Raw genomic sequence first — 25,194 nt, forward strand, 5'->3', positions numbered from 1 at the left:
TATATGGAAGTAAGATTTTTTTTTTATGATTACTGACAGGTTCTGGAAAAGGATGAACTGTGGATGTTAAGGTAATGATATGATCTCTTGAGAATTCTTACCAATCTTTCAGTGATGTGGTAGCTTTGTTTTATTTTTTACTTTATATTACTTGGGATTCACTGAGCACCTTGAAATCTGTTACGGTTATTCTTTTTATCAAATCGAAAGATTTTAAACTATTGTTTCTTCAAATATTTTTTTCTGTATTCTTTCTTTCTAGTCTGGGATGTCAATGATATGAGTGTTAGAAGTTTTGACATTGTCTCACAATTGCCTGAGACTATGTCCATGTTTTAATTCATTTTTTCTCTCTGTTTTTATATTGTATATTTCTTCTGTTCTATCTTCAAATTAATTTACTCTTTCCCCTGTCATTCCCATTCTGCTATTGAACTTGGGCCATGATTTATATTATATATTATTCCTAAATACTCGACTATGCTCCTTTGGGTCTCTTTGGCATACATGCAACTCCAGGGTAATCCTGGGACTTATAGTTTCATACCTAGAATGAGGTGTATCTCTTTCTCCAACTCTCTTCTCTTTGGGAACCCCCTTCTCTCCACACACACACGCATGCAAGCACGCACGCACTGGATCTAAGAGATTCTCTCCTCAGTCCTTTTATCCTAAATGATGAATTTTCCTCAGGGTTTTATCCTCTTATATTTCTATGCAGTCCTGTGAGACTGGGGCCACCTTAAGAACAAACTGGTAAGAAAAAAGGCAAAAAAAAAAAAGAAAAAGAAAATCAGAGAATTCCTCCACATTATTTAGTCAATGGGCACTCATCTCCCAATTCCTTTGTCAAGAGAGATGAGTCTTTTCTCAGGGTTTTAGGTACTCGTGTCATCACTGCCACATCCATAAGACTCTCCATTAGCTAGTCCTACAGGTAGGGCTGGGAGAGAAAAGAGAAGGAAAATGCTAAAAGACATGGGTATTTCTCCACATACTATCTGTCATGCAGGAGCCTCTTTTCTTGGTTCCATGGCTAGAAGCAATGCTTTATTTCTGAGAATGTTTGCTTTCGACACCCATCGCACACTTCAGCCAGTTGGGCCTTCTCTCAGTCAAAGCCTGGAAGTAAAGGAGGAAAATAAGACCATGAAACTTACCTTCATTACAGATTATTGTCCAGATTTTAAATTCAGTCAACAATCTGCTTGCTAATATTTACTTTTCAGAATGCTTAGGTAGTTTTCTATGTATTTTATTCAGAGATTTTAGTTGTAATCATCGTGAGAGATATGCTGTAGTTTTCACTCCATCTTAGTTGACACAGATGAAGTCTTGGAAATCTTAGCCTCATTTTTGGAGGGTATTTCTTCTACGTAAATGAATTTACATAGAAAGTTTTGTGTTTTTCTTTTGAAGCCTACTAAGACTAATGGCGGGCAATGTATACAGAGTGTATATGCTGGACAAAGGGATAATTTATGTCCTGTAGGGGAGAGAGAGGGACAGCACAAAATTTCATCACGCTACTCAGAGGGCTGCAGTTTAAAACTTACAAATTGTTTACTTCTGGAATTTCCATTTAATGTTTTCAGACCACAGTTGATCACAGGTAACTGAGACTGTGTGGAAAGTGAACCTGTGAATAAGAGGGGACTACTGTATATGTGAAAAATGCTCAGCACCACTAATCAAGAAGATGTCTTAAATCTTTGAATTGATTGTTTTTTCCCATCAGGTTTGGAAAAATCTTGGCTGTTATCTCTTCAAATATTGCTTGCCCCCTATTCTCTTTCTCCTCTCTTCTGGGACTCAGTTACACATATGTTAGACTTTTAGATTCTCCTGCTAATCCAGAATTGGCAAATCTCATCATAGAATAAAGTGGGTAGAAATCATCAGCTAACCTCAGGAGGGCTCCCTACTCTATGAAATTCTTTGTCTTATTCTTCTATATTAATTTTAAAATCACTTTGTCATGTTCTGTGAAATCTTTGATGAAACTTTCACTGGAATTAAATAATACATTAATATAGGGAGAATTGGTGTTTTTAAAAAATATCAAGACTTCTTATCCCCAAATAAGGCATAATTTTCTGTTATTTTAAACCTTCTTTTATGACTCTCAATAAGGTTTTGTAATTTTCTCCATAATGGCAATACACATCTTTGTTGTGTATGTGCCTTGGTAGCCCACAGATATTTATATATTACAACATGTTCATAATATGTTGTTATCATAAATGATCAGATTTTTTTGTTTGTTTTTTGTTTGCATTTTTCTAATTGGCTATTGCTTACATGTAAAATGTCTACCTCAATTTCAGTGGCATAATGCTATTTATATGTATTTCTAGCATGTAAAAATACTCCAATAATAGTTATATTGCTTTTTTCTTTGCTAAAATTATTGTTCTATACATTTTCTCCATTTTTTCTTTTTTCTTCTCTTTATCTCTCATCTGTCTTGTTAGAGATTTTTTTTTTTAGTTTTTCAAGGAATAAGCTCATGGTATACTGTGGTTTTCTATCAATTACTTAAATCTATAATTATTTTATTTTTTTTATCCTCACCTGAGGACATTTTTCCATTTTTTGTTCAGGTAGAGTGGGAGGGAGAGAGAGGAACAGAGAGAGAGAGAGAAACATCGACGTGAAAGGGACACATCGAGTGGCTGCCACCCACACGACCAACCAGGGCCGGGGACAAACTGCAACCGAGGTACATGCCCTTAGCAGGAACCGATCCCGGGTCCCTCTGGACCGCAGGCTGACGCTCTAACCGCTGAGCCAAACTGGCCAGGGCTTAAATCTATAATTATTAATAAGTATATTTAAATATATATTTTAGAATATCTATTCATTAACATTGTAACTTTAAATAATACATTTTAATTTCCACTTCTTGTTCTGTCAACTTTTGACAGTATTTTTGATGCTCTACTTTGTAAAATGAAGATATTAGTACTGCTACCCTTTTATCTATTTCTCCTTTTAAGACTGCCCTTTTCAGTAACACATTTACTTTTACCTTACCAGTGGTATTATTTATATTTTGTTCTGCAATTCCAACTGAATCCTCTATGTTTTACTATAGAAAGTATACAAACATTGAAAAGTAATAAAGAATATTTACATAATTATGATGTACAAAACTCACTGTTGTGATAAGATCTAGGCGAGAGTGATATTTTCCACTTTGTATCTAATGTCACAACTCCTGGGTCACTCATAGGTTGGCTGCTTTTTCCTTCTTGCATTAAACAGTTTTTTCTTTATAGTCCTTTAACTGCTTAAGACCATGTCACATTTCAGATTACTTCAGTTTTGGACTTGACTTTCTTATTCAGCTTTTTTGTTTCCAAGTTTTTAAATTGCTTTTGTTTCCCTTAAAAATGTGTCTTCAGTTTTCCCAACTCCATTTATTCAAGAGGCTGTCTTGACTCCACTGTATGCTCTTGCCACCTTTGTCAAATATTAATTGAGCATATTGTCTTGGGTCAATTTCTGGATTCTCTGTTCTGTTCCATTGAGCTATATTGAGCTTGGTTCTTGTGCCAGTACGAAGCCGTTTTGATAACAGTGGCTTTGTAGTATAACCTGATATCTGGTAATGTGATCCCTCCTACTTTGTTCATCTTTTTCAAGATTGCTGTGGCTATTTGGGGTCTTTTTTGGTTCCATATAAACTTTTGGAGTATTTGTTCTAGTTCTGTGAAATATATCATTAGTATTTTGATGGGGATTGCATTGAATTTATAAATTGCTTTGTGTAGTATGGACATTTTAATTATGTTAATTCTTCCAATCCATGAACAAGGTATATGCTTTCACTTTTTTATATCTTTCTCTATTTCTTTTCTCAATGACCTGTAGTTTTCTGTGAAGAGGTCCTTTACAGAAGTTTACCCAACTTTTTTGGGTAAGATTATTCCTAGGTATTTTAATTTTTTTTGCCACGATGGTAAATGAGATTGTTTTTTAGTTTCTCTTTCTGTGAGTCATTGTTGGTGTATAAGAATGCTGTTGATTTTGTATTGTGCCATTTTGCCAAATTCATTTCTTATGTCTAGTAGATTTTTGATGGAGTCTTTAGGGTTTTCTATGTACACTATTATGGCATCTGCAAATAAGGACAGTTTCACTTCTTCCTTTCCAATTCGGATCCTTTTTATTTATTTATTTATTTTTTAATTAATTATTATTATTATTTTTTTTTATCCTCACCCGAGGACATTTTTCCATTTTTTGTACAGACAGAGTGGGAGGGAGAGAGAGGAAGAGAGAGAGTGAGAAACATCGATGTGAAAGGGACACATAGAGTGGCTGCCACCCACACGACCAACCAGGGCCGGGGACAAACTGCAACCAAGGTACGTGCCCTTAGCGGGAACCGAACCCAGGTCTCTCCGGACCGCAGGCGGGCGCTCTAACCGCTGAGCCAAACCGGCCAGGGCGCTTTTTTTGTTTTGTTTTGTTTTGTTTTTTATCCTCACCCGAGGACATTTTTCCATTTTTTGTACAGACAGAGTGGGAGGGAGAGAGAGGAAGAGAGAGAGAGGGAAACATCGATGTGAAAGGGACACATCGAGTGGCTGCCACCCGCACGACCAACCAGGCCGAGGACAAACTGCAACCAAGGTACATGCCCTTAGCGGGAACCGAACCCGGGTCTCTCCGGACCGCAGGCCGACGCTCTAACCGCTGAGCGAAACCAGCCAGGGCCAGGGCGCTTTTTTAATTAATTATTTTGTCACAGATGTTTCTCCTTTTTCACCCACTGATTCCCCCTCCCCCTCCCTACGCACCCTCTCCCCAGCTTAGTTGTCCATGTCCATTGTTCATGCATTCATGCATATAAGTTCTGTGGTTTATCTCTCCCCCACCACCACCTCTTCTGGGGATTGTCAGTCTGTATCCCATTTCTACGTCTCTGGGACTACCCCATTACTCAGACTATTATGTTCATTATATTTCACAAATAAGTGAGATCATATGAAACTTGTCTTTCTCTGTTTGGCTTGTTTCGCTTAGGTTAATACTTTCCAGGTCCCTCCCTGTCATCTCAAAGGATAAGAGATCTTTCTTTCTTACAGCTGCATAGTACTCCATTGTGTATATGTACCACTGCTTTTTTATCCATTCATCTACTGATGGACATTTGGACTGTTTCCAGATCTTAGCTATTGTAAATAGTGCTGCTATGAACATGGGGTTACATATATTCCCTAAACCACCAACTTACACCATACACAAGAATAAACTCAAAATGGATGAAATACTTAAATGTGACTTGTGAATCTATAAAAACCCTAAAGAAAATGTAGGCAACAACATTTTAGATATTACACACAGCAAAATTTTTACTTATACAACACCTAAGGCAAGAGAAACATAGGAAAAAATGAACACATGTGACTGCATCAAACTAAAAAGCTTCTGCACAACAAAAGAAACAACCATCAAAATGGAATGAGAACCCACTATATGGAAGAGTATAATTGCCAACAGTACATCTGATAAGGGGTTAATTTCTAAAATAGATAGAGTACTTATACAACTCAAAAAAAGGAAGACAAAGAACCCAATTTAAAAAATGCGCAGAGGACCTAAATAGACAACTCTCCAAACAGGACGTACAAATGGCCAAAGGAGTTATGAAAAAAATGTTCAATATCACTAATCATCAGAGAGATGCAAATTAAAACAACAATGAGGTATCATCTGTCAGAATGGCTGCCATCAACAAATCATCAAACAACAAGTGCTGGCGAGGGTGTGGAGAAAAGGGGACTCTAGTGCACTGCCGGTGGGAATGCAGACTGGTGCATCCAGTGTGGAAAACACTAGGGTGTTACTTCAAAAAGTTAAAAATTAAACTGCCATTTGACCCAGTGATCCCACTTCTAGGAACATATCCTAAGAAGCCTAACACACCAACCAGAATGAATATATGTACCCCTATGTTCATAGCAGCACTATTTACAATCACTAAGATCTGGAAACAGCCCAAGTGTACATCAGTAGATGAGTGGATAAAAAAGCTGTGGTACATATACACAATAGAATACTATGCTGCTTTATGAGATAAAGAGCTCTTATCCTTTGAGATGACATGCAGGGACCTGGAGAGTATTATCCTAAGCGAAACAAGCCAACCAGAGAAAGACAAATATCACATGATCTCACTTATTTTGGAATATAATAAACAAAACAAACTGATTAATAAAATAGACCCAGAGACATAGAAGTAGGGTACAGACTGACAGATCTCAGAAGAGGGGCTGGGACGGAGGGAAGAGATTAAACCACAGAACTTATATGCATGTACGCATAACCAATGGATATAGACAACAATGCTGGAGACAGGGCAGGAGAGGTTGGGAGGAGGGTGTCAATGGGGGAAATAGGAGAAGCATGTGTAACAAAAATAAATTAATAAAATTAAATTGAAAAAAAAGTGTCTTCATCACATTCACACATTTTTTTTAACTCTGTCATCTAATGTAAGCCTATTCCCCTCTAAGTTTTTTGCATGAGTCTCATTCTTGGACTTTCCATCATTACTCTCTGAGTTTGATCTACATTCTCTGGATCCCATGGCTTCCTTTCTTATTTGACTGAATTGCAATCTTAAGTAATTCCTTTAAGCGAGTGTGTGGAAGTTACAGTTTCTGACTTCTTGTATGAGGACTTCTTCTTAATATTGAAGCATTTAATGGACATTCCACATAAGACCAGTTGCAATTTTGGTATTCACTGACTGAGAAAATTAATAAGGACAGGAAGTTATTATGAATTCAGTAATGCTTTTAAAAATAATTTGTTTTGAATGTTAATATTACTAAAAAAAGTATCAGTAAATATGTATATGACATATATCATTTATTCATCCTAGAGATGGAGTAATGTCTGTAACTTGTCCATGGTCCTCGGGTTGGACATTCAGTATGTGATAATGCTTTTTACATTTAAAAAAATATATTTTTTTCTGTACTGAATTTAGAGAGAGAGAAAGGGAGAGGGAGAGAGAGATAGAAACATTCATGAGAAAGAACATCCATTGGCCGCCTCCTGCATGCCCCCCACTGGGAACTGGGCCCACAAACTGGGCATGTGCCCTGACTAGGAACTGAACTGGTGACCTCTTGGTGCATGGGTCAACGCTCAACTGCTGAACCACATTAACTGGGTGCTTTTTACATTTTTAAAGGATTGTTTTATTTATTTATTTATTTTTATCCTCACCTGAGGTCATTTTTGTTCAGATAGAGCGGGAGGGAGGGAGAGGAAGAGACAGAGAGAGAAACATCGATGTGAAGGGACACATCGAGTGGCTGCCACCCTCACGACCAACCAGGGCCGGGAACAAACTGCAACCGAGGTACGTGCCCTTAGCAGGAACCGAATCCGGATCTCTCTGTACCGCAGGCCAACGCTCCAACCGCTGAGCCAAACCGGCCAGGGCTAAAGGATTGTTTTAAAAGAAGAAGAAGAGTATGTGAAAGAGATGGGAGGTAGCCCATAAAACCTAAAATATTTACCATGTTGCCCTTTACAGAAAGAGTTGGCAAATCCCTGTTCTAAAATAAAGGAAAACTTCATAGAAGAGGATCAAGTAATAGCTTACTGGACAGCAATTCAGGTTAAGAAAACTGGATAAGTAAAAGCGTAGAGGACTAAGTATGACCGTTACAAGTGATATGATTTTTTTTTTTAATCCTCACCCAAAGATATTTTTGCATTTATCTTCAGATAGAGCAGGAGGGAGAGAGGAAAGAAGAGAGAGAGAGAAACATCAATGTGAGAGAGACACATCAAGTGGTTGCCACCCATGTGACCCCAGCCCGGGCTGGGGACAAACTGCAACCGAGGTACGTGCCCTTAGAGGAACCAAACCTAGGACTCTCTTGTCCGCAGGCCGACGCTCTAACCACTAAGCCAAACCAGCCAGAAAATGATATGATTGTTATCTAAACTTTCATAAACCTAGATGAGAATAATCCACTTGTTCTTTGTTTCACTACAAGCAAGTACTAGGTTACATTATTTTCTTGCAGTAAGTAGGAAACCTTTTCACTCTAGAATTTATGTGAACCACACCCATAGAAATATTGAGGATTATATATTTTCTACAATGTAGTTTATATGGAAGATTGAAGCAGTGGCACTGGAGACTTAAAAAACAAACAAACAAACAACAACAACAACAAAAATTCCACAAAATAAACCCTAAGTTATATACTAAATATTACATATTAAATATTTTCAAATTTTCTTCTGTTTATTTTGATATAGAAAGGTACAGGAAAGAACCATAGTTCCCTGCCTTGGTAAGCCTTGTTTGTAAAGAAAGCAGACTTCATGAAAACTGAAAAATAAAAGTCTCACTCCCTTCTCTTACCTTCACTTACCCTCCTCCCAAATTATCGGTCTTAACAGTTTTGCTTCCTTACAACAAAATGGTTATTTATATACCATATGTATATGATTGTGTATGTGTGTGCATATATGTATTCATATTATACCATTCTGATCATTGTTTTTTTTCTACTTTTTTAAAAATAAAAATATATTGATACTCTTCTTATATAAATGTTTACAGATCTACTTTGTTCCTTTTTAAACCTTTTATATTGAATTTTAAGCTTATGGAAAACTTCATCAAATTTTATGAACTTATAATTTATATATTATTTCATAGAGTTTTTCATATACAACTTCCCCTAAGTTAACATATGACATAACTATAGTACAACTATAGAAATAAGAAAATTAACAATGATACAATACTATTAACTAACCAATAGGGCTTTTAAAAAATTGGCCAGCCCTGGCTGATTTGGCTCAGCAGGTGGAGCGTCAGCCTATGGTCCAGAGAGACCCGGGTTCGGTTCCTGCTAAGGGCATGTACCTCAGTTGCATTTTGTCCCTGGCCCTGGTTGGGTTGTGCAGGTGGCAGCCCCTTGATGTGTACCCTCTCTCTCTCTCTTCCTCTCTTTCCCTCCCACTCTATCTGAACAAAAAACGAAAAAAATGTCCTCGGGTGAGGATAAAAAAAAAAAAAGTTGGCCAATTTCCCCACTATTATCCTTTTTCTGTTCTAGGATCCCATCTGGGACACTATACTGATTGCATTTAGTTGTCATGTCTCCTTCAATCTGTGTCAATATGTCTACCCTATGTCAATATGTCTGCTAAGGTTAATTCATTTTTATTTTTTATTAAATTTTTTGGGGGTAACATTGGTTAAAAAGATTATGTAGGTTTCAAGTGTGCAATTCTGTGATACATCATCTATATATTACACTGTGTGCCCACCACCCAAAGTCAAGTCTTCTTGTATCACCATACATTTGAATCCCTTTACCCTTTACTAACTCCCCACATGGATGGATCTTGAGAATATCATGCTAAGCAAAACTAAGGTTAATTTTTATAACAAGGGTAAGATAGTGTCTGCCAGGTTTATTCTCTGTAATACTATTTTTGTCTTTGTAACTAATGAATATCCTGTGAGGAAATAATTTGAGGTGATCCAAGTATCTCATTTTTTTTTTTTTGTCATCATATTCTCACATAATAATTTTAGCATCCATCAGTGGTCTTGACCGCAACAATTATTATTGAGGTGTTCCCTAATGTCAATTTTCTATGTCTGTTCTTCTACATTTATGAATTGGTGTTCTATGAGGAACAGCTATTCCTTCTCTCCCTTTGATTTATTTAGGCAATTATATATACCAGATGACTTTTGAGTATTTATTTTATTCTGTGGGTTATAATCCAGTACTATCATTACTTGTTTTGTTGTTAAGACTATCTTAGCTTTAGCCATTGGGAGCTCCCTCAGGTCGGCTCCTGTGTCTTCTTGTTATGCCTCTATCACTTTGGGGGGCATTTCCTTACTCTCTGGTACCAGATATCTAGGCTTACCCTGTGTTTTCTCTGACCTACCTCTGGCATCAGCCATTTCTCCAAGCATCCCTGGTTCCTTTTATTAGAGAATGGTATTTAGAAACTAAGATATGGGTGCTAGATGTGCTCATTGATACTGTGATGTCATTACTTCCAGGCCTGCTCAGTAAACAGTATTATATCTATATCTGTAGATATGTATATCACCCATATATACATCTGTATTTCTATATCTATCCACTTGTACATATATTTAAAACCATGGGTTATATTGATATCTCCAATTCTAATTCAATTCCACAGGCTATGTTCTAGTCTTCTCCCTTTCTTATTGAAATCTCTTTCTGTAACATAGATTCTTTATCATTTGTTTGACCAGTTCCCATTTGATAGGCTTTTGGATTGCTTTTAGTTATTTGCTATTAAAAAGAGTATTGCAACCCTGGCCGGTTTGGCTCAGCGGATAGAGCGTCGGCCTGCGGTCTGGAGAGACCCGGGTTCGGTTCCCGCTAAGGGCACGTACCTCGGTTGCAGTTTGTCCCCGGCCCTGTTTGGGTCGTGTGGGTGGCGACCACTCGATGTGTCCCTTTCACATCGATGTTTCTCTCTCTCTCTCTCTCTCTCTCCCTCCCACTCTATCTGAACAAAATATCGAAAAATGTCCTCGGGTGAGGATTAAAAAAAATTTTTTTAAAAATAATAATAAAAAGAGTATTGCAGTGATAATATTTGTATATATATCTTGAAAAAATTTTTCAAAAATTATATATATGGAAAAATGTCTAGAATCAGGATTGCTTGGTCTTAGGAAATGAACATTTAAAATTTTTATTCATATTTCCAAACTATCCTCTATAAATACTGTTTGCATCTTTTAAAATCATTTTCTTAAGGGCACATTTCTTAAAAACAATCCTGGCCTGTTTACTAATGTCAGTGTCTCTTTTACTCTTTTCCTGGCCATTTAGATAGATACTTGATGGGATCCAGAGGTCCTAAGACTTACTGCCATTTAGTTTTCCCTTTAATCTAGTTACATTGATTAAATGCAGTCATTAGTCTCTAGCCCAGAGTCTTCCGATAGTGTTGTAATTTTTATCCATAGACATTTCTCAAGTTTCATTATCCTTCAACAGCTTCAGTCAAATTATAGACATTTATGCTGATTTCTTTATAACCTAGTTAAAGTTTCATTGTCCTGACTAAACTGGAGATATTTCTCTTTATATTAAAATTCACTCTTAGCTTAGAGATATCTTCAACTCTTTGCAAAATGGCTGTTTTCCTCCTAGGCAGTTTTCAAACTGTTCTTTGTTAATAGCTACAATTAAAATGTACCCTGCTTTATTGGTTGTACTCAGTAATTCAAATGGTTTCCCATTAACTAATGGTTTCTCTCTGTAGTATAAGAGGCAGAGTTGGTTCAGAGTTCACCTTACTGTATTTCACTCTTACATCTCTTTTCTGGCTTCCACGAGAAATTCCTCTGTTATTCCAGAGTCTATTGGATAGTAATCTATGCCTCCCCTGTATTATTCATTCTAAACTGAACATTTAAAGCAATGAGGATATTATTTGAATGTATGTAACAACATAGAGTAATAGAAATAATTTAGAGGAAATTTGCCACAATGATTAATGATAATTGAGGCTGAGTGTTTAGGGTGCAGATTGTCCCTCAGTGGCATTGAATGGGCCTAAAGAACTCACCTGTATGAGTTACACATTTAGCAAAGCTTATTGTGTATCAGACACTGAAATGGATGCTAAAAAATCAGACATGGTACCTTCTCTTTGGCAATTACTCCAATCTGCCATTACAGCAGGAGACAGAAATGAACAATAATAGCATGGTTGGCTGCTACTGATACATGAGTTGATTAATAGCTGGGAGAGACCAGAAGAGGGGAAGCCCCAATGTCTCTACCTTAAGGAGTCAGGAAAACCTTACTGGGGATTGATCTAGGCTATGAAGAATGGAGAAAAGAGGAAGGAAGAATATTCTAGGCAAAGATTAAAAGTTTAGGACAGTAGCCCTGGCTGATTTGGTTCAGCAGTTAAAGCGTCAGCCCACGGACCAGAGAGGCCCAGGTTCAATTCCCGCTAAGGGCACGTACCTCGGTTGCGGTTTGTCCCCGGCCCTGGTTGGGGTAGTGTGGGTGGCAACCACTCCATGTGTCTCTTTCACATCGATGTTTCTCTCTTCCTCCTTCTCTCCATCCCACCCTGTATCCCAAGATAAAGTGCAAAAATGTCCTCAGGTGAGGATAAAAAAAAAAAGTTCAGGACAGCAAGGAGCCATGGAATAATGTGTTTGTCGAGGATTTGGGGGAGTTCTAATGTGGCCCAAAGTTGATCAGACTAGAGTTTGAGAAACTCTTGACCAAGCATAAGTAGGTATCACACAGAAAACATGGTGTATTTGTTTTTGGGACTCAGTACAATTTTATTCATTTTTAAACTGTCAAAATAAAATAGGCAAACCACTTTCTGACTATTGTGTTGTTGTTGTTTTTTGTGTTTTTTTTTTAATGCTTTTTTTCCTGAATGGCTAAGGACTTGGACACATGATCCTTACCCTTAGCTCTTGGAAGACACTACCAATAACTCCAAAAGGGGAAACTGATGCTGAGTACAATAGAGTAATGTCAGTTCATTCTAATTGTGAGCACATGAGAATGTGAACAGATTACAAAATCACATGAGAAACAAAATGTAGGGATTATTCATACTTGAGCAGATATCAGTTAATACTTTGGAGTCAGTTCTCCGAGGCAGCTGCCCCACCCCCAACCCAAGGGATTAAAATGTAATGGAAATGGGCCTGTTTGGTTATCTTGATAGAACTCTGGGGAAGCATAAGTAGAAGCCAAATTACTCAACAAATCACTATTTAATGCTCAGGTGACACTTCATGGCTGCATAATTTCTATAGAAGAGGAACTTAGAGGTGGTTATCAGTTTGGAAAGTGAGGGATGGGGTCATGTCTATAAACTTAGTTTGTATAGCACTTTATATAAGATGAAAAAATGTCAGTTGTCCCTATTAAAGAATGGGGGTGGGGCCCTGGCCAGTTTGGCTCAGCGGTTAGAGCATTGGCCTATGGTCCTGAGAGACCCGGGTTCGGTTCCTGCTAAGGGTGCGTACCTCGGTTGCAGTTTGTCCCTGGCCCTGGGTCGTGCCAGGTGGCAGCCACTCAATGTGTCCTTTACATGACGGTGTTTCTCTCTTTGTCTCTCTTCCTCTCTCTCCTTCTCACTCTACCTGAACGAAAAAGGGAAAAATGTCCTCGGGTGAGGATAAAAAAAAAAAAAAGAATGGGGGTGGGGTAGGTTAGAGTAACCATTATTTTGGAGAAAATATACAAAAACAGGATGAAAGAGGGAAAAGCTCATCCTGGAAAGGGAGTCAAAGAAGATGAGAATCAAAAACCTCTAGGTGCTCAGCACAAAAGAGAGTGGAAGAAGGGCTAGATAGACTGCTCTGACCACGTTGGTATCTGTAAGCCAGAAAATCCCACGGCAATTCTGTTCTTCCTCCTCTACAGCTCTGTACCTCTCCGGTCTTTCAAAATGTTTTACTTGGAATTATATCCTCAGTTGATAGCTCTCCCTTGACTCTGGATTTATGTATTATGCTCACTCAGATTCTTTACTTTTATGTCTTGTATGGCATCTCAAACTTAACGTGTCCCAAACCAAATTCTGATCTTTGCCTTTCCCTCTTCTCTTCTCCCTTCTCCCATCGTTCACGCTTCCTTCTTCAATGTCAGCTTCATCTTTATTTTGCTCAAACTAAAAACTTTAGAGTTTTTTCCCACACCCCACATGCAACTCTTCAGCAAATCTTGTTAGTTCTACCTTTGAAACATCCAGAAACCCAACCATTTCCACCACAACTGCTACCACCTTGCTCCATACTGTTGTGATCCTTTGCCTGAATTATTATTGACTCCTACCTACTTTCCTTGTTTTTACCTTTGTCTTCTATTCCCCTCCAGTCTCTTTTTATCTCAGTAGGTAGAATGATGCTTTTACAATGTGAAGTGGGTGATATTCAAAACCATCCAGTGGTTTCCTGTGAAGTTCAGGGTTAAAGCCAAAATCCTTACAGTGGCCAGTGAGGCCCTACACAATCTGGCCCTGCTACCTCTCTGACCTCATCTCCTACTGCTCTCCTTTTTGCTCAGTTCTGGGAGCCACATGGGCCTTGCTGCTGTTCTTCACATTCATTAGTCTCAGACTTCTCTTGGGCCTTTGCCTTTATTGTACCCTGTACCTGGATCTGCTCCAATGTTACCTTATCAGTGAGGCTAATTTAAAAGAGCTCACCACAACCATGGGTTCTGCTATCCTCTACCCTGCTTTACCACCCCCACTAGCCCCCACCACAGTTACACTAAATGTAAACTTCATGGGGCTATTTTGTTCATTGCTATATATAACCCTAGATTGTATAATATTGCCTAGCATGTAGTAGGTGCTCAGTAAATATTTGTTGAAAGGGAATTAATTCTATTAGAAATTCTAGGCACCTGGTGCTTAGATTAAGAAGAGTCCTGTTTTTTTGTTTGTTGGATTGTTGTTTGTCTATTTTGTTTTTAAAGTGCCAACTTCTTAGGAAACTAAGGAAAATAACTATCATTCATATCTTAATGTGAATTCACTGATCTTATCTATTTGTAATATAAAGCTGTGATTAGTCTCATTGAAAAAAATGGCGTTTTTACAAAACAAGGTCTTGGATCTTGATTTTTAAAACTCATGTCTGGCCCTGGCCAGTTTGGCTCAGCGGTTAGAGCGTCGGCCTGTAGTCCGGAGAGACCCGGGTTCGGTTCCCGCTAAGGGCACGTACTTCGGTTGCAGTTTGTCCCCGGCTCTGGTTGGTCGTGCGGGTGGCAGCCACTCGATGTGTCCCTTCACATCGATGTTTCTCTCTCTCTCTCTTCCTCTCTCTCCCTCCCACTCTATCTGTACAAAAGATGGAAAAATGTCCTCGGGTGAGGATTAAAAAAAAAACACAAAACTCATGTCTGGTGTTTCACTAGTAACTATTTTGTTTCTTTTATTCCTGTTATTGCTACAGAGCTTCAACAAGTAAGCTGAATAGACCAGAGTCTATTCCTTTTCCTCTGTTACTCATTGTTTAAGTTTACACCCCCACTCTACATCTAGTTTCTAAACTCACTTTTGATTAACTATAATGTTTTTTTCTTTGTCCTTTTTCTCAGTTTCTCGCCAACACCCACTGTCATTGATCAGTACCTCCTTGAAACTTTCTTATTCTTGGTTCCTTAAGACTACATTTCTGGGTTCTCCTCCTCCTTCTCTGCCCCTCCCTTTTTCCTTTTTCTTGACATTTATTTGTAGACATTTATTAAGGTTCTGTCCTCCAGAAGCCTCAAGAACTTTTACGGCATCAACTGTCAGCACAATATACTGTACAGGGTTGGGCAAAAGTCGGTTTACAGTTGTTCGTATGGAAAATACTACAGTAATTAATAAATAATAATACAACAATAAAGTGTTCCACGCACTCCCAACTATAAACCTACACTTGCCCCACCTTGTACATAACTCCCAAACTTGTTCTCTTATACATCTCAAGCACCAGCTCTTCATCTTTAGCTGCTCCCTAGACAAGACTCCTTAGAATCATATTCATATGAGACACCGGAGAACCCAACTATAGGACATATAGGCATTGGCACCCCCTGGTGGAGAGAGTAGAAAGTCATCTTTAAATATCTGCTAGCTTAAAGATGGAACTTGAAGCACATGTTGATACGAAGATTACATTTGTTGAGTTTCTACTAAATGCTCTCTATTCAAATATATCCAATTTTCTAATAAACTCTAGAGTACATGTCTTGAGCTAGCAATTGTATCTATTAGATCTCTCTTTTTCATTTTCATTTTCTTACTAGACCACTTATTTGCAACTAAGAGGATTTAAGTTGTGAGAACTCACATGATTTTAAGGCAGGAAATTGCTCTCTGATAGATGCTATGAAGGATATAATGAGATACAGAATCAGCCTTAAGAAACTTAACAATATACCTGGGAAATAAGCCATTCACTCTGGGGAAATGACTAAATCAAGAGGTAAATCCCAAGGTAAGACAATATCACAGGAGATGTCACTGGGCACTCAGATGCCAATAAATAGTATAGTTCCTGAGTTTAGAGAAGGCTGAAGTCACTGGAGGGAAGTTGGGGTGTTCAGGAATGACTTCATGAAGGAGGCTAGACTTCATTTATCCTTAGAAAAGTATTTCCAAAATTTCTAAAACTCTAGTTTTCAATTTTACCATGATAAGAAACCATCTATATTGTTATTTCTTCACACTTTACTTTGACATTTTTTTGTTGTTGTTTTTTAATCCTCACCCGAGGACATTTTTCCACTTTTTGTTCAGCTAGAATGGGAGGGAAAGAGGGGAAGAGAGAGAGAGAGAGAGAGAGAGAGAGAGAGAGACATCAACGTGAAAGGTACACATCGAGTGGCTGCCACCTGCACGACCCATCCAGGACTGGGGACAAACTGCAACTGAGATACGTGCCCCCAGCGGGAACTGAACCTGGGTCTCCCTGGATCCAACCGCTGAGCCAAACTGGCCAGGGTGACACTTTTTTGTGAACACCTTTTGCCTTGTCTTAAACCATCGAATCCATGAAATTACAGGTTTAATGTGCTTTTGTGTTTGCTGTATGTTTGCTTTTCTAATATATGTGAAACAAACAGGAAATCTTCATTATATGGAGTTAATTACAGTAAGTCCTCACTTAGTCATTGATAAGTTCTGTGACTTTAAGCGAAACTACGTATAACAAAAACAATTTTAAAATGGGATAATTCATATAAACAAGAGTTAAGTTTCTATGGCATCTCATAATGTTATAAGAAAACAACATTGAACAAACCGATGTTATTGAGGACCAGCAGTTGTTTTACAAAAAGACCACTTAAAGGGAATCAATGTACCTAAAAAGAATATCAGTAATTTATATTAATTTTTGATGCAAAAGTTTGATTAAGATTTTAGTTTATAAATGAAACTAAGAATTATGAAAATAAGTATTTCATTGTACACTTAACAAAGTATAAGCTGTTGTTGCAACTATAACAATTTGAGCAAAATATTTAATTGAATAGTATTTTTCTCATAACATTTGTGGCACAATCATAAATATCAAAAGACTTCAAAATAGACCTCTCTTGACCTTTTCATTTTCAAATTATTTTATGAGCAACCTATTTAGTTATCATCCTTGTGAGTTTTCTCTTGTTTAGTTAACTGATCTAATTCTGCTAAATCCTTGTTTGTTAGTGGATTTTCATGTGATCTGAGTAGTTATCAGAATTTTTTTTATCTCATGCAATTCTGCTTCTTTTGCTTAGATTTGTAACTTGACTTTCCAATAGATTTATATTGGGTTTGCATTATATTGGAGAAAATGAAAACATCATTGATTTGATTAGTGAGGATATTGTAAAGTGGAAGAGTTATTTAAGTCAGTTCTCAATTCAACAGTGAATATTTTGTGTTAAAATGACTTTTATTTTCCTAAGCATCCTTTAACTCTAGGACAGCCTTCTCAAACTTTTTGTATTGGAGAAACACTTGACATAATTCCCAAGTCCCAGGGAATCTCTGGAAATTGCCCAAGGACAGAGAAGGTCACAGTTCAGAGCTGGATTAGACCCCAAGGCCCACTGAGCATAGTATCTGTCCTGCCTCCTTGTCACACCCTTTCACAATATCCTTGGGTGGTGTCTCTTCTTTTCAGGGTGTCTGCAATTGTGTATGCCGCTTTCTAAAATCACCTCGAAATGTACCCTGAACCAAAAGGTACTAGTCACTTTTAGAAGCCTCTCTGTAACTCCTTATTAGGAAGCTCATAGAAAGGCTTTTTGTAGTAGCTAATATTTTCCTTTTGTTGAAATGATTATTTGAAAGTTACAAGCCTTTCTCTGCTTCTTCCCAGCCAGGTCTCTAGACAAACTTTACAACTTTGCGGATTGCTCTGGACTCCACCTGATATTTGCTCTAAATGCACTGCGTCGTAATCCCAATAATTCCTGGAACAGTTCTAGTGCCTTGAGTCTACTGAAATACAGTGCCAGCAAAAAGTACAACATTTCTTGGGAACTGGGTAATGGTAAGTAAGGATGTTATTTTCTCTAATTGACAAGATAAAGGGTACAAAAAATATGTTGGCCTGAGATAATCTCAGTCAGACCATCTCTAGTATACTGGCCCAGAAAACACTTGGGATTTTTGGCCGATGGGTTGACCTTCCAAATACTAAAAGACTAAATAGTGAAGCACAGTAGATTTAGTGAATCCACACCACTTGCATCAACAGCTATCTCTAGTTACCTTATTCTAAATCTGGGGAAAATGTCATATATGATTTGTAACTAACAAATTGATGCTAAACCACATACAACCTGTCTGCATAGCCTGAGCTGCATTTTATAGTGTGTGTCCTATGGAACACTGGTCCCGCAAGATGGCCTTTATAATAATTAAAAAGAGCTTGATCAAATACATTTGGGGACTTCTCTACAGTATATGCTCCTCTTGAAGGTTCACAATGCACATTAGCATATAAAAGGCTCTGAGAAGTCCTGCTGCAATGAAATCAGTATAATATTTTGTAACCCAGTATTTCTTAATCAGTCTAACTAGGATTGTATTCATGGATGTGCAACCTGTACAGTTACATAGGTCCCATGCTTAGAAGAGACCCATGCTTGGTTTAATGCTCTGCTGTTGCTGTCTTGACATTCTTAATTTTTTAATAAGGGGACCCACATTTTCATTTTTCACAGGGCTCATTCTTATTTAATCATTGAAGTGTGGTGTGTGTATGTGTGTGTGACCTATTATCATTCTATGGAACAATATTCCATGGAACACACTTCAAAGAAATATTGCCTAAATTTACACGGTTCTTCCTAATGATATGTATGTATGATTCCATGACTCTCTAATATTATTGAGGCCATTAATATGAGTTTTAGTTAAAATTATAGATAGTATAAATTTGAAAATATTCTGATTCTCTGATTAAAAGACATTTTGCTAAACCTTGGAACAAGACTTTTGAGTCTAACAAACCAAGACTTTTTAAAATTACTGTAACAAATTGATAACAGCATTTTTGTCCATGGCCTTGTATATCTGTAGCTAACCCATGTTTGTTTGGAGCTCACATACGTACACATGCACGTGTGACTTTATTGCAGTCTAGAATTTGAATTCCTCTTAATAAGATAGGAAGAAATAAGGGCCTTATAAGGATGTGTCCTATTTTCTGTAGCCATTAACTGGAATGCAGCTCTCTTACTCTTCCTTTCTCTCTTCCTCCCCTGGAGTGGGGGAAATCTGGGGAGAGTTAGGGACCAAATGGAGACCCACTGAGCTAAAGTGAAGATGCTTTGCTGTAAGGGGAAGTACTGGGGTAGCCTGAGGCTTTTCATCTTCCCAACCTGTCTGGGTATCATATATTCCATGACAAAACAAGAATAAAGTGGTCAGCTTTGAACTAGGAATACTTTTACATAGTAGGTAAAGTCTATTTCATAATTCTTGACATTCTTTGGTATTTTATGTTGTCTACTCATTACTACCCACCTAACCTTACCTGCTGCAACATCAGACTTCACACACCTTAATTCTCTTCTGCAGAGCAAAATACAGTGATACCTCGGTTCTCGAACATAATTCGTTCCAGGAGGACGGTCGAGAACCAAATTGTTCGAGAACCGAAGCAATGAAACCCAATAGGAAATAATGGAAACTGGATTAATTCGTTCCAAGCCCCAGAAAATGCCTATTTACTGGCCTAATTTGTATATAATATGTAGAAAAACATAAGTCTCAACAAGAAATAAAAGTGTACAGTATGTCTAAGGGTTAAATTCAGTGTAAAGCGTGACTCTCTCCACAAAGCGTGACTCTCTCCACAAAGCGTGACTCTCTCTCTGCACTCACACTGATGACGCGAGCAAGGCGCGCTGGGCCGAATGAACGCCATTCGGCTCAACTCGGCTCATCTCGGAAGTTCGAGTTCCAAATATTTGTTCGGATTCCAAGACAAAAGTTTCTCGAATCTCCTGGTCGAATACCGATTTGGTCGAAAGTCAAGGCGTTCGAGAACCGAGGTATCACTGTATTCTTCAAACAGTGCATTTTCCAAACAGGATATTAGAACTATGATGAAGGACCACTTACATATAATTCTTAAAATGGGTGAGTGTAAGACAGTAAGGAGTGGTAGGGCCTCTGGTGAACAGGAGAATAAATGCTCTGCTTAAAGGCTTTGTTCATTTTAAAAAGATTGTGCTATCAAAATAAAATTGTAAAAAAATCTCAGCTAGTTGTAGGTAAACCCAAAGCAATTAAAACTTACTTACCGGTGATTAATGGACAGAATTGCTCTGGGGTTTTTGGCATCTCTGAATGTGGGAGTTTGCTAAACTAAATAAATCTCTAATTGGTATAACTGGAATACTTTGGTGGTGGGGGTGGGTGGGGAAATAGAGTATATGCCTCTTTCTATATATACCCATCTATTCCAGACAACGGAGAGCCTCCCCTTCCTATCCACCCCCTTCCCACAAATTATGCTAAATAGTTTGGAGATGGAGCTAATTACATTTTTAAAATGTTATTTAATCACTTTAGCTGCACAACTCTTAATTGTCATCATTATCTTTTTAAATTTCTCTTAAGGGTTTAACATAAAAAAGAATCATTTATGAGGAGGAGAGAAGGCACAGTGACAGACAAGAAAATAAATAAATATAAATAGAAAAATAGGAGAATAACCCAATCTATAAATTTTAAAATTTGATAAAGTGGAAAATATCTGGTAATCTTTTTATGAACATTTCTATTCATGTAGAATTAGATGGTTTTTGAGTCTCTAGTCAAAAAGACTAGACTCGATTCTTTTCCCACCTTTCCTTTATTTTAAAAACTATATTTCTGTTTTTCAGACATGACTAATAAATAGTATGCCAAACTCAACATACTTTTTAGAGTTTGAGGAAGAATCATTTTGCTGCTTCTTCTAATTTATTTTCTTGTGCTTGAATTATATTTCTTAAGGTATCTTGAGTATTCTGCTCAAACTATTGTGTTGTATATTCAGGCCCTTCCTCCTCAAAAATTATCTGCGTGGTCATCCTCCTGGTCTAGAGTTTGTCTCTCCAAACTTTTATCTCTTTTCTTCTTTGTAACCTTATCGTTTTGGACAGAGGTAATAGTTTAATCATTATACCTAGATTTAGGGAGGGACACTAGAACTGGTCAGTCCTCTTATCACTCATCGTCCCATATACTCACATCCTGTTAACAAATATTTTATCTTTAGAGCAAATCTAGCACTGAAAAAACCAAAGTAGACATTTCTTTGATTGTTTCTCAGAGATTAGCTAAACTTTAAGTGACTTACTTTACCCCCCTGCTTTGATACCAGTGAATAGTGTGCACTATAGACCACAAAAACAGGATATACTCAATGTCAAGAGATGAAAATTACAAAAGTTTAGGATGTCAAAATCTGTGAAAGAATGACTTTCCTGATACAGATATTTTTCTTTCTTTTTTCTTAATTAATTAATTTATTTTTGATACAGATGTTTCTCCTTTTTTCCCCACTAATTTACCCCTTCCACTCCCTCCCCGTTCTGTCTCCAGCTTTGTTGTCCATGTCCATTGTTCATGCATACATGCATATAAGTTCTGTGGTTTATCTCTCCCCCACCCACCCCTCTTCTGGGGATTGTCAGTCTGTACCCCACTTCCACATCTCTGGGACTACCCCATTCCTCAGACTGTTATGTTCATTACATTCCACAAATAAGTGAGATCATATGATACTTGTCTTTCTCTGTTAGGCTTGTTTCGCTTAGGATAATACTACTTTCCAGGTCCCTCCATGTCATCTCAAAGGATAAGAGATCTTTCTTTCTTACAGCTGCATAGTATTCCATTGTGTATATGTACCACTGCTTTTTTATCCATTCATCTACTGATGGACATTTGGGCTGTTTCCAGATCTTAGCTATTGAAAATAGTGCTGCTGCATTCATATATTCTTTCTGATTGGTGTTTCAGGTTTCTTAGGGTATATTCCTAGAAGTGGGATCACTGGGTCAAATGGAAGTTCAATTTTTAATTTTTTGAGGTAACACCATAGTGTTTTCCATAGTGGCTGCACCAGTCTGCATTCCCACCAGCCGTGTGCTAGAGACCCCTTTTCGCCAAACCCTCGCCAACACTTGTTGTTTGATGATTTGTTGATGGTGGCCATTCTGACAGGTGTGAGGTGATACCTCATTGTTGTTTTAATTTGCATCTCTATGATGATTAGTGATGTTGAGCATTGCTTCATATGTCTCTTAGCCATTTGTATGTCCTGTTTGGAGAGGTGTCTATTTAGTTCCTCTGCCCATTTTTTAAATGGGTTCTTTGACTTCCATTTGTTGAGCTGTATGAGCACTCTATATATTTTGGAAATTAACCCCTAATCTGATGTATCATTGGCACATATGCTCTCCCATAGAGTGGGTTGCCTTTCCATTTTGGTGGTTGTTTCTTTTGCTGTGCAGAAGGTTTTGAGATTGATGTAGTCCCATGTGTTCATTTTCTCCTTTGTTTCTGTTGCCTTAGGTGATATATCAGTGAAAAGTCTGCTGTGTATGATGTCTGAAATTTTGTTGCCTACATTTTCTTGTAGGACTTTTATGGATTCATGAGTCACATTTAAGCTTTTTATCCATTTTGAGTTTATTCTTGTGTATGGTGTAAGTTGATGGTCTAGTTTCACTTTTTTTTGCATGTAGCTGTCCAATTTTCCCAACACCATTTATTAAAGAGGATGTCTTGACTCCACTGTATGCTCTTGCCACCTTTGTCAAATATTAATTGAGCATATTGTCTTGGGTCCATTTCTGGGATGTCTATTCTATTCCCTTGATCTATGTGCCTGTTCGTGTGCCAGTACCAGGCTGTTTTGATTACAGTGGCTTTGTGGTATAACCTGAAGTCTGGTAATGTGATCCCTCCAACTTTGTTCTTCTTTTTCAAGATGGCTGTGGCTGTTGGAGGTCTTTTTTGGTTCCATATGAACTTTTGAAGTATTTGTTCTAGTTCTGTGAAATATGTCATTGGTATTTTGATGGGGATTGCACTGAATCTATAGATTGCTTTGATAATATGGACATTTTAATGATGTTAATGCTTCCAATCCATGAACAAGGTATGTGCTTCTACTTTTTTATATCTTCCTCTTTTTCTTTTTTCAATAGCCTGTAGTTTTCTGCGAATAGGTCCTTTATTTCTTTGGTTAAGTTTATTTCTTGGTATCTTAATTATTTTGCTGCGATGGTAAATGGGATTGTTTTTTTAGTTTCTCTTTCTGTGACTTCATCATTGGTGTATGTAAATATACTTAAAACCACTGAATTATATACATTGATTTGGTGAATTGTATAGTATATAAACTTTATACCAATACTAATGTTACTAAAAAAGAGAAAGGGATAATATGTTGTGGGCATCTTTTTTATTTAAAAAATAAAAACATATTCCCTGCCACTAGTTGGTGATGAAAGACTTAGTGGTTTTCAACCTTCCTAATGCTGTGACCCTTTAATATAGTTCCTCATGTTATGGTGACCCCCAACCATAAAATTATTTTTGTTGCTAATTCATAACTGTAATTTTGCTACTGTTATGTCTTAGGCAACCCCTGTGAAAGGGTCATTAGGCCCCCGAAGGGGTCGTGACCCACAGGTTGAGAACCACTGACTTAGAGTTACTTTCTTAGAAGGTTTACATTTGTAATTAGTAATGATATTGTCATCCTATATTTGCATATTATTTGGTTTACATACCACTTCCTTAACTCTTCTATTTGGACCTCAAAATGCTAAATAAGTAAATATTATACTGGTGAGGAAATATATTGAAAAAGCTCAAGTAAATTGCTAAAAGCAGCATTAAGTGATAAATCTATGTCAGGAACTTGGGATTTCTAATTCAAAGGGAAGTGCTTTTCTTATTACCCTATGGTTTTTTAATTATACTAAAACTTTTTGACTTTACTTTATTCAGCTTCCATTCAATAAATATTTGACTGCCTAGTGTGTGCCAAAGGTACTGTACTAGTTTTGAGAGATAAAACTATAAATAATAAAAATCTCTTCCTATAGCCTAGTGGAGGAGATAGATAATAAATAAGATTTGAAAACAGTTTATCATTATCCCCTCTTCCTCTCATAACACTTTTGACCTTTAGTAATTCAAATTGAAATATTCAATTTGACCCTATGCTTTTCTATCAATGAATTAATGGACCCCTCTATCTCTTCCTTCCCTCATTCCTCTTCTTTCTCCCTCCCTTTTGTTTCTGTTCATCTTAAAATTCAATGATTCTTAGTACAACCATCTTCACAGTCCAATTTAAAAACATGTCCATCACTCCAAAGAGGTCCCTCATGCCAGTTTTCTGTCAGTCCCTATAACCATTCCCAGTCCTAGGAGACACTAATCTGCTTTCTGTCTTTACAGATGTTTCTTTTTTGACATTTCATAAAACTGGAAACATACAATACATAGTCTTTTATATCTGGCTTCTTTCACTTAGCATTTTTCCAGGTTTATCCATGTTGTAGAATGTAAAAGTAGTTTTTCTTTTTCAATGCTGAATAATGTTCCAGTGTATGAATATAATACATATCACATTTTGCTTTTCCAACCACCAGATGATGAACATTTGGATTGTTTCTACTTTTTGTCTATGATAAATAATGCTGCTATAAACAATCACATATAGGTCTTTGTATGAAGATATGCTTTCATTTCTCTTAAGAAGATAACCAGAAGGGAGTGGAGTTGCTAGTTTACATGTAAAATTTGCGTTTCTTTTTTAACAAACTGCCAAACTATTTTCCAAAGTAGCTTTACTATTTTACATTTCAGCAGTGATATATGAGAGTTTCAGTTTTTCTATGTCTTTGGAAACACTTTATAACATCTTTCTTTTTTTAAAATTTATTTTTTATTTAAGTATAGTTGGTATACAATCTTATATTGATTATATTAGTTTCAGGTGTACAACATAGTTTTTTGGCATTTTATATCTTACAATGTGATCACACCACTAATTCTAGTAATCATCTGTCATCGTGTAAACTTATCACAGTATTATTGACTATATCTCCCTTCCCCTTTCCACCCATCCCATCACCTCTT

General features: G+C 37.2%; 1 protein-coding gene across 3 annotated transcripts in view; it reads left to right on the forward strand.

Moving 5' to 3' along the window:
* The window catches only part of HPSE2 (heparanase 2 (inactive)), a 667,750-nt gene that overhangs the window by 399,274 nt on the left and 243,282 nt on the right, over positions 1-25,194 (forward strand). Inside the window, exon 4 of one of the 3 annotated variants that reach the window (XM_036265132.1) lies at positions 17,909-18,082. The exons of the other annotated variants lie outside the window; for them this stretch is intronic. Within the exon in view, the coding sequence (XP_036121025.1) occupies positions 17,909-18,082 (174 nt within the window). The remainder of the gene's footprint in view (positions 1-17,908; positions 18,083-25,194) is intronic. 3 annotated transcript variants of the gene reach the window in all.

This window comes from Molossus molossus, unplaced genomic scaffold (assembly GCF_014108415.1).
Source record: "Molossus molossus isolate mMolMol1 unplaced genomic scaffold, mMolMol1.p scaffold_m16_p_17, whole genome shotgun sequence".
Taxonomy (NCBI): domain Eukaryota; kingdom Metazoa; phylum Chordata; class Mammalia; order Chiroptera; family Molossidae; genus Molossus; species Molossus molossus.